General features: G+C 36.7%; 4 protein-coding genes across 5 annotated transcripts in view; all 4 read right to left on the reverse strand.

Annotated features, from left to right (window-relative positions):
* Positions 1 to 2456: 2456 nt before the first annotated feature.
* Positions 2457 to 7055, reverse strand: LOC124897888 (receptor kinase-like protein Xa21). The gene is made up of 4 exons (XM_047411477.1): positions 5993 to 7055; positions 5783 to 5941; positions 3175 to 3385; positions 2457 to 2697 (listed from the first exon to the last, which is right to left on the reverse strand). The coding sequence occupies exons 1-4, from the start codon at positions 7053 to 7055 to the stop codon at positions 2457 to 2459; spliced, it is 1674 nt and encodes a 557-aa protein (XP_047267433.1).
* Positions 5504 to 8944, reverse strand: LOC107868360 (probable LRR receptor-like serine/threonine-protein kinase At4g36180). The gene is made up of 3 exons (XM_016715038.2): positions 7878 to 8944; positions 7586 to 7801; positions 5504 to 7504 (listed from the first exon to the last, which is right to left on the reverse strand). The coding sequence occupies exons 1-3, from the start codon at positions 8572 to 8574 to the stop codon at positions 7101 to 7103; spliced, it is 1317 nt and encodes a 438-aa protein (XP_016570524.2). The 5' UTR covers positions 8575 to 8944; the 3' UTR covers positions 5504 to 7100.
* A 1020-nt stretch (positions 8945 to 9964) lies between these two features.
* Positions 9965 to 12469, reverse strand: LOC124897606 (probable LRR receptor-like serine/threonine-protein kinase At3g47570). 2 transcript variants are annotated; one of them, XM_047410623.1, is made up of 2 exons: positions 10489 to 12469; positions 9965 to 10402 (listed from the first exon to the last, which is right to left on the reverse strand). In XM_047410623.1, exons 1-2 carry the CDS (start codon positions 10691 to 10693, stop codon positions 10119 to 10121), a joined length of 489 nt encoding a protein of 162 aa, XP_047266579.1. In that variant the 5' UTR covers positions 10694 to 12469; the 3' UTR covers positions 9965 to 10118. Both variants share the same exon structure in this region; 1 of them encodes a protein (XP_047266579.1).
* The window catches only part of LOC107869245 (putative receptor-like protein kinase At3g47110), a 39487-nt gene continuing 31246 nt past the window's right edge, over positions 11566 to 19806 (reverse strand). The window contains exons 2-3 of the mRNA XM_047411478.1: positions 17771 to 18151; positions 11566 to 12449 (exon numbers count right to left, since the gene is read on the reverse strand). Coding sequence (XP_047267434.1) covers positions 11566 to 12449; positions 17771 to 18151 — 1265 coding nt within the window. The remainder of the gene's footprint in view (positions 12450 to 17770; positions 18152 to 19806) is intronic.

A 19806-nucleotide genomic window follows, 5' to 3' on the forward strand; every position in this document is an offset into this window, starting at 1 on the left:
TTCGGGGTTTCTAGTGCGGATTTCTTTTAACTCGTTATTATCAACCAAATTGTTTATTCGAAGGTCCATTTTTAAACTTTAATCTTTGATGGCTCTGTGTATGATATTTGGTATTTAGATTTTGTAGTAGTGTGTTGCTTGTTTGATTCGACACTTCTGTTGATGATTGGTGCTTGTGTTTAGAAACTGTTGTGTATAAATGTGCGGATTGGAATCGGAGACTAATGAAGTAATTTGAATCAATTGTTTGACTTGTAATGGATTTTGATGTCCTTGAATTCAGATTAATTTTGGTTCATGGTGTTAAACGCAATAGTAGTATGCTTTAGGCAAGATCAATAGGCATGTTCAAGGTTTTGGGGTAGGAAACTTGTAGGATTTTATACCGTGGCATGTGTGAATGTTTGTGTTGAATGATTTTACTCTATTTCATTGCATTTAATCAAATATATTCGTTTGGTCGGGGAATGCCCCGAGACTCATTGTATTTATTCACCGGGGAATACCCTGAAGTACTTTGTACATGGAAGAGGTTCGTGATCAAGGCACGAGGCACCGGGTGGAGCATATATTAGGATTGGTATAGGTTAGCGTAGGTTTACATTTCAGTACTATTTTAATTTTTGTCTGTAATAATTGGGCTGAAAACTATATTTTTGACTTGTTTTGATTTTTTTGTGCGTTTGATCATCTTGTGTGATTTTTGTGTGGTTTATACATTCATAATATAAAAATTAGCTAAAACGCTCCACCAAGCGATTGTGGTAAAACCATAGGATCGAGAGTCCCTAACACCTTCCTCTCGGTCAACAGAATTGCTTAGCCGGAATCTCTGTTCGCAAACTAGTTTTAAAGAGTCAAATTGTTTTGAAAAGGATTGTCCAAAGGTGACTTGGCACACCGGATTATGCCAAGTGGCGACTATGAGTTTTAAATGTAAACGTAATCCTTTTCGGAACAAATCTTCATTTTCTCACTTTGATAATAAAAACCCTTTCAAACTTAAAATCAAATCTTTTTGGAGTTAAAAAGGTTGGTGTGACAAAAGTTGCAGGGGCGTTGGTCAATCCGAAGGATATGACTAAGAATTTATAATGACCATATCTGGTTTGGAAGGTTGTTTTAGGAATGTCTGACTCCCTAACTTTCAACTGATGATATCCCGAACGAAGGTCTATTTTTGAAAAACACATAGCACCGTGAAGCTGATAAAAAAGTTTATTGATCCTAGGAAGAGGATATTTATTTTTCACTATGACCTTATTCAACTGGCGGTAGTCTATGCACATACGCAGGGAACTATCTTTCTTTTGCATGAAAAGTATAGGTGCACCCCAAGGAGAAACACTAAGTCTGATAAAACCTTTATTTAGGAGATCTGCTAGTTGTTCTTTCAACTCTTTTAACTCTACAGGAGCCATTCTATATGGCGAAATAGAAATAGGATGGGTATCTGGCAACACATCATTGTCAAAATCTATCTCCCTATTAGGTGGAATTCCTGGGAGGTCATCTGGATAAAATTCTGGGAATTCATTTACCAATGGGATAGACTACAGGGGGAGACTTTTGGCGTTAGAATCTTTAACCCAGATAAGATGGTACAAGCAACCCTTGGAAATAAGTTTACGGGCGCTGAGATAAGATATAAACTGCCCTGTAGGTGATAAGATATGCCCCTCCCACTCTATTGCTGGCTCATTCAGAAAAGAAAAGGTAACCTTTTGGGTTCTACAGTTTAGTGTGGCATAACACCGATGGAGCCACTCTATCTCTAGGATAGCATCAAAAGCAACCATATCAAGTTCTATGAGGTCTGCTACAGTATCCCTACTAAGAATAGACACAACACAATTTTTGTACACCCTTCTAGCCACAATCGAATCTCCCACCGTAGTGGAAACAGAGAAATGTTCAGCAATCACATCGGGTTCAAACCCAAAACCAACAGCAACATACGGGGTCAAACAAGATAAGGTAGACCCAGGATCAAGCAAAACATATACCTCATGGGAAAAGATTTGTAACGTACTAGTGACTACGTCTGGCGAGGCTTCCACCTCTTGGCAATTAGTCAGAGCATACAGCCGGTTGCGACCGCTCTCGGCAGCTGAATTGGTGCCCCTTTAAGGCGGTAGTGGTGCAAAAGAGTTTGCTTGAGACTTAGCTCCACCAACATTCCTCCTATCAGAGGGACATTCTCTCTGGAAGTGGCCTATCTGACCGCATGAATAAAACACTGACGAGCCCAACTGACACCTTCTCGGATTATACCTACCACAAGGCTCATATTGCGAATAAGAACGGTACTGTTGAGCTACACTATCTTGCAACTGAGTATCCTGAACTCTGGGTCATTGGATGGCCTGAAAATTCTGAGATAGTCTATCAACTGGAGGTGTAGGTACTAGGGCGCTAGCTGCAGACTGCTACTTGCCACAAAACTTCTTCGTTTTCTATTTCTTACCCCAATTACCACCCTGCTGTTGACTGGGGTTCCGATCCGTTGATCTGGCTCTTTTTTCCTTCTTGTCCTTCTCTTTGGACTCAGCTATCTTCTTCTTCTTCTCCTCAACCTGTTGTATGTCGACTGTCAGACTAGCAAAGTCCAATTCCCAGTTTAGCATTGCCCCTTTACATTCAAGCACCAGGTCATCTAAAAGGGCAGAAGCAAACTTCCTCATTTGGGCCCTCATACTGCTCGTCATCTCAGGAGCATAATGGGCCAGCTGATTAAACTTTAAAATGTACTCCTGAACACTCATATTACCCTACTTAAGTTTTATGAACTCCTCTGCTTTGGCTTTCCTCAACTTTAGAGGAAAGAACCGGTCAAGAAAAAGTTTCTCCAACTCATCCCAGACTATGGGCTCAACACTGTCACCCTTCGCATCTTTCCACTCATTATACCATTTGTTCTCTAAATTCTTTAGCTGGTATGTCGCTAGTTCAACACCTTCCACCCGATTAACATGCATCACACTGAAAATCTTCTCTATTTCATCTATGAACTCTTGTGGATCCTCTTCTACATTAGTGCTAGTAAACATAGGTGGGTTTATTCTCATGAACTGACCCACCCTAGTAGCTTCAGATGTAACAGGTGCAGACCCAACATCTTCTGATCGTTGGGCCTAATTAGCCACAAACTGTGTCAGCATATGAATAGATTACCTGAATTCTGCATTAGAAATATCCCTCTGAGTAGTCAGGGGATGGTTAACATTAGTCCGAGGAGCCCTAGGTAGACTGGTTGGGACTGGAGGGACTCCCAGAGTAGGGACAGGTTCTAGAGTATGAGCTCTGTTATGTGTCCTCATCCCATGAGTGGGATTGACTTCGTTCTCTTGAGCATTAACGTTGGTCTGAGGTATAACTAGTTTTTCTGAAAAGCAAGAGATAATTGATTAGGGGACAGATTAGACTCTGAAGCAGGAACTAAATCACAAAGAAAAGAAACATTCCTAAACGCCTAGTAGCCTCCTACATATAAGTGTGGCGTGCTACATATTCATAAACTAGACTCTACCTGACGTGATTTTGCAGACACCTTGGGACCATGAATCGTGCTTTGATACCAGTTTGTCACAACCCAAACTAGGTCCTGGCCGTGACGAACATCCCGAATCCTGAGGGCCCGAAAAGTCCCTCTCTATCTAGTAAGCATGCACACATTTATATAATTAAAGAAGATGTGGAAACATAAACTTCTACGGAAACATGATCAATTCTAAATTCAGCATAAGTATGAAAATTGAAAATTAACTACATCTAATAACATCTGACTCAGTCTGCGAAATCTGTACTACAGGAAAATCTGACAACTGTCTGAGAACTGCGACAAGGCCCCAGTAGACCAAAACAATAATAAGGGACATAATGTAAAAGACGAGCCTTCTGGAATAGAGAAGGCTCACTAACAAATCACTGTAACTCTGTTTGATGAATCTACTGTCTTTCTAGACCCCTAGACTGAGCCTCAGAACCTGGAGGAAGGAGGGTGGGTCAATACAGAGGTACTGGTATGCAAAGAAATCAAAAATAAAGCTTATATATAAATAAAATAGTTTGGGAAACAACTTTGTCAAAACATTATACATCAAATAGCTTTCGAAACGCATAGGCACATTTCTACAGAACATGTAACCTGTCCGTCAATGCAAGTTCTTATCTGTATATTACTTTTGAGTTAGGTGGCATTCCCCTACAATTCTGATATTCCACGGGCAGTATGGAATCCGTCATTGACTCGGCGGGGAAGCCCCCAACCCAAGTGTGCCGCAAGGGTTGGAGTTCTTGAATCTGATACGCCACAGGGCTCTAGGACAGCGTAATAAATAAACCCGGATCGGTAAATCACGGCTTTGGGCGATGAGTTGTTTAATACTCATGCCTTCTTCGGGGAACCACCTAAACTCTCTTTATGCCCAATTTTATCCTGTTCTAAATCATGCATGTTTCTAGTTTCAACATCTGAAAAGTCTTATTTCAAACGTGCATTAAATCTATTCTGAATTATCATGGCATAATCTGAATTCGTGTCATCACACCAAGACTTGCAAGTCCTATTTCTGAGGCATAATGCTTCATGCATAATTCTTTCATTAAAACACAGTTCAGACCACCCAAACATGCAAACAATATAAAAGATTTCATGTTTCGAGAACACAAGTAAAAACTATGCTGAGATTGTTCAAACATATGGTGGTCATGTGCTTTTGGAAAAATCATGCACTCTTTCATTATATCAATATTTTCAACATTTATCAATACGCACAACCCTCTCTTTCGAATTCAAAACCATAAATCAATTCGTAGCATTAATCAAGATATTTCATATCATGCTTTTCAAGATACATTCAAAACAATTTATATCATAAGAAAATTGAGAAAATAATACCAAGAGAGGGATTCATGTGCGTTATGCTCTCGATTAATTCATAAATCATAAAACATATGCATACGTATATATATAATTTCAAATCAATTTTGGGAAGGTCAAAAGACCAAAACAATACCGTCAAGATTTCTAAAATATGAATGTATTCATAAATCTAAAAACCCCTTTCTTAAAATCACGATGTTTATGCCCATGAGATTTTTAGAAAAACCTCGCGTACCTCAAAATAGGAATACAATGGGTGTTTCTTGAAGCCTATGATCTGGGGATTTCAAATCTTCAATCGATTTTGAAACCCACGGTTGAATCTTGAGTTTCTTGAAGTTCTTGTTTGAAGCTCTGGAGAGGATTCTTGATGATTTTGATGAAAGTAGGGTTAAGTTTCTAAAACGTACCTTAAATCCTTTGTTTGGACGGTTTTAAAGGCTAGGAAAAAGTCAAAATTACCCTTAATGACTCCTAAACGGAACTGAAAATTTGAACTTAAAAATCCGATTTCGGGTGCCACCGCGACGCTCCACAATAGCGGTGGTCCACTGGAATTCGACAAGTGGGAAATTGAGTGCCTCTGCGATGCAGCACCATCGCGGAGCCCCACTGGAATTTGACGATTGTCAATTTGACCCTCTAAATTATTCATAAATTCTTCACTGAGGGCCCGTTTTGTACGAATCATATATCGTTGGAAAGCTAATTCAGTCATCTACATAATGAAAGGTTTAAATCTAGGAAATTCTACATGAAAATTAATTTAGATCATTCTAAAAGCTAATTCTTAGACTTTCCATGGACGGAATTTATCTAAGAAGACGTTGGGTTGGATGCTTAGTCTTTGCTTGATGTCGAGGAAGTAGTTGTCCGAATACAAATGCTTATCAAGACTTCCATTTGGCATATAATCGAGCACTAAATCCTTAAAATCAAGGTTGGAACAACTAGTAATGACTTTTACGAGATTCCTATGGCGAACGTTGCGCAGCACTTCACATTCTGTATCAAAGCTCCTGAATGCCTCATCCACTTGCAGATTGAACACTTTAACTGCAATGGAAGTTCAACTTCTGAGAACGCCTTTGTAAACAGAGCCAAAACTTCCGGAACTAATCACATTACTCTCGCTAAGCGCATCAGTTGCTTGGAGCAATTCATAGTATGAAATTTTTTCTCTTATTATGGCAGACAATGAATCAGCTTGTTGAGGAGCTCTTTTACGTATTCTGTACCTTATCCATACACACACTGAGGTGATAAGAGCAAATAGAAGTATTATTCCCAGCAAAAGAAATAAAACAAGCAATCTTTTCTTATTTAATCTGTGCTTTGTTGAAGTGGGGCATGGAGGGATACTAAACCTTGAAGAACCACACAATGCTTGATTGTAGTTGAAAAACTGACTCGAGAGGTTCTTGAAAGGACCCCTCAAGGGTATTTCACCATACAACTTGTTGACAGAAACATTGAAATGTTTCAGGTTTTGAAGTTTCTCCAAAGACATAGGAATGATTCCTGATATATTATTGTTAGAAAGGTCTAGGAATTCCAAACCTACCATGTTGCTCTCTGAGTTAGGTATACATCCTTGCAATTTGTTATGTTTCAAAGAAAGGTGCACCAGAGTTGGCAATCCTCCAATTTCTCTTGGAATTTCATTTGAGAATTGATTCACTGACAAATCTATCAATGTCGCAACCTTTAGATTTCCAAATTCTGGACCTAAAGACCCTACCATGTTGTTTGACGATAAGTCAAGAACTACTAGATCATGAAGGTTCCCTAAGCTTGGTGGTATATTGGAACTCAATTTATTGGAACCCAGATGTATCTCCCTAAGGGAAGTAATATTCCCTAAACAATTAGGAAGAGATCCTGAAAGTTGATTTTGACCCAAGTAAATATCACCCAAATGCTGCAATTTACATATATGATCTCCAATAAATCCTGTAAGTTTGTTGTTACTAAAGTCGAAGCGCTGAAGGTTTCTCAAGTTGCCAATTGTTGTGGGAATTGATCTAGCCAAGCTGTTTGCAGAAAGATCAAGGTCTAATAAGCTGCTTAAGTTCCCAAAATCATTTGGAATTCGCCCTTTGATCTTGCAACTGTTGGCGTAAAATCTTATAAGAGATGTGGAAAAGTTCCCTATACACACTGGAAGCATGCTGTTTAGAGGGTTTAAAGATAAAAAAACAGTTTTTAAATTTCTTCAATTTGTTAAGGAAGTTAGGAAGCTTAACGAAGAGTCGTTGGTTAAATTGTTTTCTCTCATGTTTAGGAACTGTAGATGAGTCAAATATCCAAGAGAACTAGGAATCAAGCCAGCGAGTTTGTTGTATGAAAGATCTAGAATATTAAGTTCTGAAAAATTGGAGATAGAATGAGGAATAGTCCCAACAAGATTGGTAAAGGTCAGATAAAGCTCTTCAATGTTGGGTATGACAGAACACATGTTTGGTGGGAGGCTTCCTGATAGATTATTGTTTGAAAGAGAAATCAGTCTCGGCCCGGATATGTTGAAGATCTCCATCTCAAGTTGACCACTAAAACTATTATGCCCAATATCAAGTTCCTCCAACTCAACAAGATTGGTTATCTCTTTGAGTATTTCACCTGTCAACACAAGGCCAAAAAGGAATACTAGTGAGTTAATTAGCATAAGTTGCACCTCTTGCTATCACTTTGCTTACATACCAGTGAAACTATTTTCTTCAAGATATAAAAATTGCATCTTGGTTAAGTTGCCAATCTCCCATGGTAAGAATCCCCTAAGATTGTTCTGCCACAGTGACAAAATTTGAAGCGACGAGATATTGAATATGGAGATTGGGACTGAGCTGGTAATCTGGTTTTTCTCCATGGATAACTCCACCAAATTAAGAAGATTTCCAATTTCTTGTGGAATTATCCCTGCATTTAATGTGTAATATAGTAATTGTGATGTAATTAGATACAATATTACTAGCATTCATAAGATAAAACATACCCGTGAAATGGTTAATTCCGAGATCCAATTTCTGCAAGTTACTCAATCTTTCAATTTCACTATGTATTGGTCCATCAAACTCATTTATTGATAAAGACAAAATTTGAAGTTGTGAACAATTTGATAAGCTTGTAGGCATATGACCGTAAATCTTGTTCATAGATAAATGAAGCCCTTTGAGTATTGGGAGACCATTGCATAAACCATTAGGAAGATATCCCGATAAGCTATTGCCCGTAAATGGAATGACTTTGATTATTGACATATTGAAAATCTTGAATGGTATAGAACCTGTTAGCTGATTATATTGTATGCCCAACAATTTCATGTTGTGAAGATTGTCGATCCCTTCTGGTATATTTCCTTGAATTGAATTATAAGATATATCTAAAGTCTCCAACCTCGAAGCATTCGAGAGTGACAGAGGAATAGAGCCTATGAGATTGTTACCCCTCAAGTTTAATTCTCTAAGGTTTCCAATCACTTTTGGTATCTGTCCCTCTATGGAATTGAAATTCAGATTCAAAGTATCAAGTGTGGATATATTAGAAAATGAAGAAGGGATGGAACCGGTGAAACTATTATTACTATGATTTAGAACTTGAAGTTCGTGTAAAAACCCAAACCAAGAGGGAACCTCCCCTCTGAATTTGTTGAAACGTAAATCAAGAAACTTAAGCCGGCGCAAGCAGGCCATTTCTCGAGGCAAATTTCCCTAGAAATGGTTACTTCCCAAGTTAAGAGAAATAAGAAATGAGGGGTTTCCAAATTCACGGGGAATCCTACCTGTAAGAGCCATGTTAGGAAGATTCAAGGACTTCACTCGCTGGTGACGAGAACCACAAGTCACTCCTACCCAATGACAAATAGAAATAGCGGGAGACCAACTTTCATCCAAGAAATGAAAGGGGTCCGAAATAATTTGGGATTTTAAGGATAGAAGAGCTAATTGATCAGTGGTAATGTTGGTTTGGGTCATGACTGAACTAGCCACAAGCAAGAAGAGTGTTGAGAGAAAAAATGTGAAGGCTTTCTCCATTATTAGTAGGTATGCTCTATACCATGTGGTTTTGAGACTTTAAATAGCAGTGAGATATCCCTTTTGGTCATACCAAGACTAATACCACCAAATCAACCAAGCCATTCACATCTCAATCAGAATTATAAATATGGTTGCAAAAAGTCCTCTAATCAGCCAAAGACTTGGCAAGTCAACCAAGACTTTGCGAATTGCCTTGCTTTCATATTCTGTAGAATTGTGTGGTGAAGACTAGTGCCACATTTACTAACTTATCTCAATATAAATCAAGTTTAGTCAACCTAGCACTAGTGGATTTATCCCAGGCAATGAGAGCCTTCCTAGAGGTAGTCAAATTTTTTTCAATGAATTATGTTCTATCAAGATTAATAATTTCATTCAGTAAAAAGATTTTATTAATTATAATGTTCATGAAAAAATGCCCTATTATCACTCACTTAGGCTATGTTGATGATACTATTCTTTTTTTTCCTCAGGTAATAGCAACTCTCTAGCTCTTATGCTATGAACATAGCTCTGGCCAACTAGTGAACATGAATAAATCCTGCTATTTGGTGGCTCCAATAACAAATGATGATAGACTTGAGTAATTAAACCAACTCAGTGGTGTAACTAGTAAAGGTTCCTCCATGTGATCAGGAGGTCATGGGTTTGAGCCGTGGAAACAGAATAGGTTGCATATGGTATGATCTATTCTGCTTAAATTATCTTGAGCCTCATTAACTTCAAGATTTTCATGATTATCAATATGATTTTATCAAAGTTCCCAAAACTTCACAATTAGAAAGGCAACTCTATTTCATAAGAATATCGCTTCCACATAAAAGGTAAGAAAATATAAACTCAGTCAGGGTGACTTATGGAGATACATGGAAGGACTAAACAAAGGATAGCAGCGGAACAAGAGCAACTGCCTTCTTTGATGTTCGAAAACTTGATGAAGGAGGCACATCACATGGATATTATTGGACCACTTATTGTATAAGGTACCCAGGATTTAAATTTAGTTAAAAGACAGTAGTGAGATTCATTGCAACCAGCTAGGATTCCTGGAAACAGAATCAATGCACAAATCAAGTGCTAAAACCAAAAAAATAACCAACATTTTAGCAAAAATTTGCAACAAACAAGTCATTTGGAACTACATGCTCCACATTCAAAAAGTTGAATCTTGGTCTTCTGTAGCATTCCTACAACATCTTTCATGTTAGTCCTTCCGCAGGAGATTCAGCACAACAATCTAATGCCACATTCATGATTGATGCCACAACATCTTGCTCCTTCCGTAAGCCTTTACCCATTGGTGTTACCAAGTTCGCATCTACAACGTCCATTACTACATCTGGAAGTGAATAACTCACACACTGCTTCAAGCTAAGATCTCCCTCAAACTCATTAGGCTTTCTCCTAGTAAACGTTTCCAGCAACATGACCCCATAACTATAGACGTCACACTTTGTTGACACTAGTCCTTCCAGTCCATACTCTACAGTCAAACAATTTATTTAATGATGCAATATACTTTCTAGGTGGGAAAAAAAAAGGAGTAATCAGTAAAACTAAGAGACGTACCTGGCGCAATATACCCCAATGTAGCTAAGGTTTTAGTGTACAAATTACCCTGATCTTCACCAAGCAGTTTTGAAATGCCAAAGTCGCTTAGGTGGGCAACCATATCTTCATCCAGCAAGACATTACAAGGCTTCACGTCACATTTTATCACTGGCAACGAGCACCCGTGGTGAAGATAGTCCAAAGCACATGCCACATCTATCATTATGCTTAGTCTCTGCCGGATGTCGAGGAATTAGTTGTATGAATACAAATACTTCTCAAGACTTCCATTTGGAATATACTCGAGCACTAAAGCCTTGAAAGCAAGACTGGAACAACTAGTAATGACTTTAAGGAGATTCCTATGGCGAAGGCTGCACAAAACTTCACATTCCGTATCAAGACTCTTGAATGCCGGATCCAGTTGCAGGTTGAACACTTTTACTGCAATGACAGTTCCACTTCTTAGAACGCCTTTGTAAACAGAGCCAAAACTTCCAGAACCAATCAGATTACACTCGCTAAGTGCATCGATTTTTTGGATCAATTCATAGTATGAAATTCTTTCTCTTGTTGCAGTAGACAATGAATCATCTTGTTGAGGAGATCTTTTACCTCTTCTGTACTTTATCCAAACAAACACAAAAGTGAGAGGAACAAATAAAAGTGCAAGTCCTAGAAAAAGAAATAGAACTAGAAACTTTTTCCTATTTGATCTGTGCTTTGATGAAGTGGGGCATGGAGGAACACTAAATCTTGAAGAACCACACAATGCTTCATTGTCGATGAAGAACTGACTCGAGAGGTTCTTGAAAGGACCTCCCGAGGGTATTTCACCATACAACTTGTTATCAGAAACATTGAAATACTTCAGATTTTGAAGTTTCTCCAATGACCTGGGAATGATTCCAGATATATTGTTATGAGAGAGATCTAGAAATTCCAAACCAAACATGGTGCTCACTGAGTCAGATATAGATCCTTGCAACTTGTTGCGCCTCAAAGAAACATGCAACAGAGTTTCCAATCCTCCAATTTCTCTTGGAATTTCATTTGAGAATTGATTCATTGACAGATCTATCAATGTGGCAGCCTTTAGATTTTGTTTGACGATAATTCAAGAACTACTAGATCATGAAGGTTCCCTAAGCTTGGTGGTATAATGGAACTCAATTTATTGGAACCCAGATGTATCTCCCTAAGGGAAGCAATATTCCCTAAACAATTAGGAAGAGATGCAGAAAGTTGATTTTGACCAAAGTAAATATCACCCAAATGCTGCAATATACATATATGATCACTAATAAATCCTGTAAGTTTGTTGTTCCTCAAGTTGAAGCGTTGAAGGTTTCTCAAGTTGCCAATTGATGTTGGATTCAATCCAACAAAGTTATTTCCAGAAATATCAAGGTCTAATAAGCTGCTTAAGTTCCCAACTTCATTTGGAATTCGCCCTATGATTTTGTAATTGTTGGCGTAAAATTTTCTAAGAAAGGTGGAAAGGTTTCCCATGGAGGCTGGAAGCATGCCATTTAGATGGTTGAAAGGTAGATAAAGAACTGTTAAATTTCTACAATTTGTTAAGGAAGTCAGGAAGCTTAATGATGAATCGCTCGTGAAATTGTTTTCCCCCAAGTTTAGGAATTGTAGATGAGTCAAATATCCAAGAGAATTGGGAATCAAGTCTGTGAGTTTGTTGTTGGCAAGCTCAAGAATTTTAAGTTTTGAACAATTGGAGATTGAATGAGGATTAATCAAAACAAGATTGGTTAAGTTGGCCAGATAAAGCACTTCAATGTTGGGTAAGATAGAACACATGTTTGGTGGGAGGCTTCCTGATAGATTGTTGTCTATAAGATCAATTATTCTCAGCCAGGATATCTTGAAGATCTCCATTGGGAGTGAATCACTAAAACTATTAACTGCAAGACTTAGTAGCTCCAACTCAATGAGATTGCTTATCTCTTTGGGTATTTCACCTGGAAACAAATATAGTAGATTACTAGTGAGTTTAAATACTTGGTTAAATCTACTAAACCTATTTTTGCTAAGATATAAGAATTGTGTCTTGGTTAAGTTGTCAATCCCCCGTGGTAGAATCCTGAAAGATGAATTTACATGTGTGGAGATATAAAGCATGAATCTTGAACGATATTTATCATGATTTTTTTATTTGGGTCTGAATCCCGATTGGAAATTGTGTTTTTTTTTTGAGAAAGTGTGTGTTATAAGCACGTTGATGTTGAATATTTGAGATATTTTGAATGATTTGACCTTTTGGTCTTAATGGAGTTGTTTTGAACTCGATTGTGAAAGAAATCCACAACGTGATTGATTTTGATATATGGGAAGCATGATGGCTCCCGATGTATATTTATATATTACTGAAATTGTTTTGTTGTGGATTGTCTTTGAAATGATCTGAGCTAAGTCCGGGAAAAATCTTTAGCACCGAGTGGGAGGTATAAAGCAACCTTACTTCCTCAGAACTACGTGCCCCCGTAGGAGTGAGCCTGAGGCTGATTTATATAGTGATCACTAGTTTGTGTGGATTTGATATCGATAGTCCTACTCCGATGGCAAGGATAGGATGGCTCTCCCCAACATGGGTTGTACGTTGGACTCCATGTAGCTCACATGGTTTATGTCGGTTATAGGATCTCCCAGTGTGTGTGTGTTTCCTTGTGTCTATGGTGAATGGTGAAGTGATTTGAAAGTGGAATTGTGAAAGTTATTCTTTCGAAAGATTTAAATGTTATTTACATTATAAGAATTGATATTCTTGATGAACTAAAAGTGATTGACAAATTATATGATGACTTACATGTGTTCCTGTACTTATTTCATCCTCTCATGATTATGATGATTTTCTTCGGGCTATGTGAGTCTTTCATACATCCTGCATATATCTTATAAATATATATGATGATGATGTTTATACAACTGCATACAACCCTATATACTCGGTTCCTTTCCATGGTACTGACCCACATCTTCGGATGTGGGCTGCATTTTCTCGGAATGTAGGTTCAGGTGCTCAGTTCCAGGTTCGACAGTGATTCTTTGGGCTCGCTGTTCTACATCCTCTGTTGTGGTGAGTCCTCATGTTCCGAGGACGTGATGTCTGATGTTTGTTTCACGAAATTGTTTACATTTGATAACTGAGTATAAGTCAGTTGGGGCATATCTTAATGGCTCGCTGGTTTTATTGATTTTCTTAGAGGCTTGTAAGACTAGTATAGATGTTGGGAGTTGACTAATAAGTCGTATTTTGTTATCTTTCTGAAATTCTTTTATTCTTGGATGATGCTTACTCTGTTGATATTTAAGAGTTATTTATGGAAACCCCATTGATTTGTGTTGAACTGAATGAAAATGGCTCAAAGGGTTAGCTTGGGGCTACTCGTAGCCTCAAGCACCGTGTGACGCTCCGGGACCCATTTTCCGGGGCGTTTCAGCTTAACTAACCATAACATAGTGAAGCAACAAGAGAAAAGAGGTGAATGTTTTCTCCATAATTGCATAAATTATTAGGAAAATGGTATGGCTAGTAACCTGTGGTATTGAGACTTTATATAGTGATAATTTTTAAGAATATCTTTTTTGGATACTTTTCTTTTAAATCTTTTTTTTAGGATCAACTTTCTTTTTTTATATTATCATGTCAATAAATATTGTTCCCCAACTTAATTTATTTTCCAGCTTATATGGGGCCCAAGGACTTGACCATTTGAAACCAACCAAATCAATTAAGTCTTGCAAACGGCGATTGTGTCGTTAACATGTTTTACACAAATTCATCGGAAAGCAAGTAAAACTGTCAATAAAAATGTAACACTGAACCTTGTGAGGGGGGGGGGGGGGGGGGGGAAGTCAAAACTTGAATTTTATGGATTAAAATTCTAAAATAGCGACGTGTGTCAAGTGTTGATAACCTAGTTCTGAATTTAAATTTGTACATATTTAGTGAATTGAAAATTTTGAACTTGGACTAAAGCTACTGAGTTCAGTCAAACCCGTAGACAACCTTCTACCTCCTTTCCGGCACATAGTAAAATGTGGAAACAAATGTGTGTTTTGCTTGTGTGGGCACATCAAGAATTCAACTTTTCTTTATAATCCTGTGGTGTGTCTCACATTGTTGAAAATGAGAATGCAATAGTCCATGACTTCAAACCATAAAACGTGTGCCTCACTTTTCTTCCTAGGTGCATTTTTTTTTTCATGAAGAAAGGCACTACGGTTTACATATAACTTCTTGCATCTGATATTACAGTCCTTCCTCGAATGAATCTTCTATCTCCATTCCGCTCTATTCCGGATAATTTTATTATACTAAAGAATATTTGACACAAAACATCTATGTCATCTACAGAGATAACAGTTGTAACCAAGAGTATTACAAACTGTAATAAAAAAAATTTCATTCAAATTATTTGATCGTCTTCTCCAACCAGATAACACATGGAACAGAATGTGCCTCATTTCCAAACACTACTGTTGACTTACACGAATCCACCAAAAGTCAAGAGCTCGGGTCCCTAGGTGTCATGGGGCTGGCTTGACCCCATTCCATGAATGTTGTATACAATTGAAGTATATGGATCGTAAAATAGAACCGTCTGAACATATAATGGAAGGCTATACATATTCCATTACCTATACAAAAGTTATGTTCGCTTAACTAACAAAGAAGTTGTACTTGTCAAATCTCCTTCTAATGCTTGGTAGTTGGCGTTTTGTCTAGTCGCCATAGCCCCTGCACTTCTCTAGGGAGTTGTTGATGAGCAGAATAGGAAGTATTATTCCCGCTAGATGATGCTTATTTAGCTAAAAAGTCTGCCACATTATTAGCTTCTCGAAAGCTGTGTGATATCAAATTTCTAAGCATGTACACGATGATTAGAGAATCCATTATTAGTGTACCATTTGAGACCATAATTGACAGTAACAGATTACATACTTAAACAAAACATCAAACTAAATGGCACTGTAATACATAGACAAATCTTCAAGGTTCTTTTTCACTTGTAACACTTTTGAATCTGTAGACTTTTACATTCTAGTTACTTTTTGTAGAAGTTAATTTAGCTCATTTTTATATGGGATAGTAGTATAAAAGGAGCTTTTAATTATGGTTTATAATTCATTTGCAATTTTGACATAACATTAATTTGTATTGGCTGCCATCATTTTAGAGAATTTTTCAGGTTATGTGGGCCTCAAAGACTTGACAAAATTGGAGAAGACCAAAAATACACCAAGTCTTTAAAAATGTACATTTGGTGGCAAAGTTATTCCTCTAATCAATCCAAAAACTCCCTAAAAGTTGCCTTCTACTAAACTTAATTATGTACATTAGCTAGTTATATCGAGAATTGTACGTGATTAGCATAGCCTATAATTGATTCTAGTCACTAATTTTTAGGTAATATATATATATATATATATATATACAACATGAAAAACTATTTACATTTTCGATCAAGGATAACACAGTGAGTAAATTATTCTATCCCAGTTTATTATCTCGACGGGACTATTTACTTTTAATTTTTAGGATGTTTTCACATTTTTTAAATTCCAAATAAGTACACAACATGTAAAGCATGTTTTGATTGTCTTATTTTAAATGTTTTCAGCCAAAATAGCTTTTAAACATTTTATTTGTGAACTTTTCTTTAAGTGTCAGTGTTTGCTAGCTAGACATGTTCTATCTCTTTTATTTTAAATATTTTTTAGTTAGTTTAAAATGGAGGATTCTCTTGTTATCTCAATATTGTATTGGGTTTAAAAGAATTTTTTTACAAAAAAAAAAATATCTCGACATTTTATTTGTCTCCACGGGTTTTCCAAATGGTATAATTGTTGTTATTTCATCATTGTCGGCCTATGATGTCTACTAGATAATCTGAAACGCCATACTCCTTGTATCATTTACTTTTCAATCAGAATTATAATATGGAGGGAAAATTCCCCTATCATTCGACTCTTCAGCTACTTGGTTTTCTAAATTTCATTTTTAGGATACGTGGGCCCTGTACCCGTAATTATGGTGGCCAAATTATTCCTCTAGTTGATCCAAACTCCATAGACTTTTGCAAACTGCAAGTCAACCAAGTCTTGCTTTCATTTTCTCTACAACTGTGTGATGAAAAGTATAGTGATACATCTAAAAAAGTTACTCCCTCTGTCCATCTTTACTTGTCCACAATACAAAAAATAGATGTTCTACAATATTTGTCCAGTAGGGGTATTTGCATTGGAACCGAGACTAATCCGAATTCGTTCCACGTAAGGCCAATTAAAGGGGTTTCCACATCCTGTATACGAACATGAGACCTGTAATTAAAAGAGGACTTATATGATCCATCCCACCACAAACCTTGACGGCAACTTTTACTTGTTTTAGAGATGTTTTAATAAATTTTGATTTTTAAAAAGTTCACAACATTAATTTGTATTGGTTGTTGTCATTTGGCTCTTCAATTAATTGGTTCCCTAACTTAAGTGAACCTCGAAGACTTGACCAACTTGCAACCGTAATAATGGTGGCAGAATTATTTCTCTAATAGGTCCAAACTCTAAATACTTTTGCAAGACGGCACCTCAATTCTCATTCAAATGACACTTCCATTTTCTCATTGGAATCAATCAAGTCTTGCAAATCGTAATTGTGGTGGAAACTTTATTCCTCTAATCAGCCCAAATTCCAATGATTTCTGCAAGATTGGCTAGGTAAAAATGTTTAAACTTCATTTATATGTAATTTCAGATATTGCAACTCTGCAGCTGTTAAAATCAAAACCAAAATGGGTGTACCTATAAATATATTTAAAAACTAGATAAATACAGGTTTGCTGCAGTGTCCAAATAAAATATCCAATAAAATTTTTATGTGTTGCAACCTTAATTGTGGTGGAAAAACTGTTCTTCTAATTGATCCAAACTCCTAATTGTTGAATTTCGAGCTATGAAGCGTGGCATCCGTTGTCTGGTGTTTTCATAAATCTTGATTTTTTATAAATATACAAAGTAAATTTAACGGAGTTATATTGTGCGCAGGGGTTGTGCCAAAAACAAGTTAGTGATAGAGAAACGAGATAGAGAAATCAAGATTTTCTCAATAGCAACTTTTCTTCTGTTCAATAATACATAATGAAATACTTATAGCTATACAACTGTATGTTAGAGTTCTATTCTAGGAAAGAATATATATTGTTATAACTACACAATCTGTAATTAAATCCTATTCTAGGAAAGAGAATATTCTGTCTATACAATTATAATATTGCCAAACATCCCCCCTCAAATTGATACCGGTGATCAAACAGTAGAAATTTGGAGATAAGATGGTCAGCAACTATTTCCCGAATGTAATGATAGTCCACCTCTATATGCTTCGTGCTTTCATGTTGCGCAGGGTTTATGGCTATTTTAATCACACTAGTGTTATCAGCATGTAACATCGTAGGAGATATAATAGCGACACCAAGCTCAGATAATAGATGTCGTAGCCAAACAACTTCCGAACTTGCTGTCGACATAGCCTGATTCTCAGCCTCCATAGATGATTTAGACATACGAGATTGTTTCTTACATTTCCAAGATATCAAGGATATGCCTAGAAACATGCACCAACCAGTAACAGAACGACGCAAATCAAGACTACCAGCCCAATCTGCATCAGTAAATTTTTATTCTTAAATAGTACAGAACATTTCTTTGTAACCAATGATATCATTTGACTCTTCAGTTACTTGGTTCCCTAACTTATATGGTCCGGGCGAGCAAAATTGTAACACCCCGCAATTTGGGCTAAAACGAAAATCATCATTTCTATGCATTGATAATCCAAAAGCCATAAATCCTATGCAAATTTGGCTTGTTAATCAATTATGCAGTGTGGGAACCTATTTGAGCATGAATTGAGATCATAGAGGTCCCCTAACTCAAGGACGAGTTGAAAGCTTTCCTGTCGTTCGAGTTTGAGTGAGCGTCAAAACTTGGGCCAACTTTAATCAACCATAACTCTTTGTATATAATGAATTAGAACAATTACTATACATCAAATGAAAGCTCTTCGAATTATCTTTCCAACGATACCAATTTCACTAAAATTTGATATTCTAGCAAAAGGTTATGTCCATTTTCGTGACTGAGATTGTAGCATCGTGCGATTAGCGTGCGACGCACAAACCCAATTTCCAGGTTTTATTTTCATATTTTTAAGGGAAAAAGTGGTATTTTCCACCCCCTATTAAGCCACAACGCGGGATTAAATCCCCCAAACACCAAAATAACATTATTTTCTCTCAAAATCACCAAGAACACTCCTTAGGATTTCAACCTAAAAATTAACATATCCCAGGATTTAACCGTAGCTTTTCCTTAATTATTTAAGAATTGGAATCCCCATTGCGAGGGCTACAAGAAGCACCCATCAATCGTACGTATAGCATCCCTAACGTGAGAGTTCATTCAAAAGCTTCTAATTTAAGGTATGTGGGGTTTTCCTAATATCTCATGGGCATAGAAATCTTCTTTTAATTATGCAAAGGGTTTAGAAATCATGATTTTAAGAAAAGGGTTTTGGATTTATGAATACATTCATGTTTTAGAAGCCTTAATGATATTGTTTTGGTCTTTAGGCCTTTCACTAAATTGATTTGAAATTTTATATATATGTAAGCATGTGTTTTAAGGTTGATGATTGAATTAAGAGCATGACTCATGAAAAATATCTCTCCTGTATGATTTTCCTTTACTTATGATACGCTATGAATTGTTTTGAATGCATCTTGAAAAGCATGATATGAAATGTCTTGAGTAATGTTATATTTGAATTTAGATTTTTATTTTAAAAGAGAGGTTTGTTTATTTTGATGGATGTTGAACATAATCTTGTAATGGAAAGAGTTTCATTGTTTGCTATAGATTACATGACCACCACTTTTTTATTGACAGGATAAATTTTTTTGCATAGTTTTGACTTATGTTTTCGGAATATGAAATCTCTTATGTGAATTGCATGTTTGGGTGGTCTGAACTATGTTTTAATGAAAGATCACGCTTATTGTATTATGGCTCATAAAACATGACTTGCAATTCTTGGTATGACGATACCAAATCAGACAATGCGATAACAAATATAGAGTAATATAAAAATCAGACTTTATCAGACTTTCATAATTTTGACTTCAGAATGATACATGTTCAGAAAAGGATAAAATTGTGCTTAAAGAGATGTTATGTGGTTTTCCGAAGAAGGCACGAGTTCAGACAACTCATTTTCCAAAATTGTGATTTGCCGATCTGGGTATATTATATTACGCT

This window comes from Capsicum annuum, chromosome 4 (genome assembly GCF_002878395.1).
Source record: "Capsicum annuum cultivar UCD-10X-F1 chromosome 4, UCD10Xv1.1, whole genome shotgun sequence".
Taxonomy (NCBI): domain Eukaryota; kingdom Viridiplantae; phylum Streptophyta; class Magnoliopsida; order Solanales; family Solanaceae; genus Capsicum; species Capsicum annuum.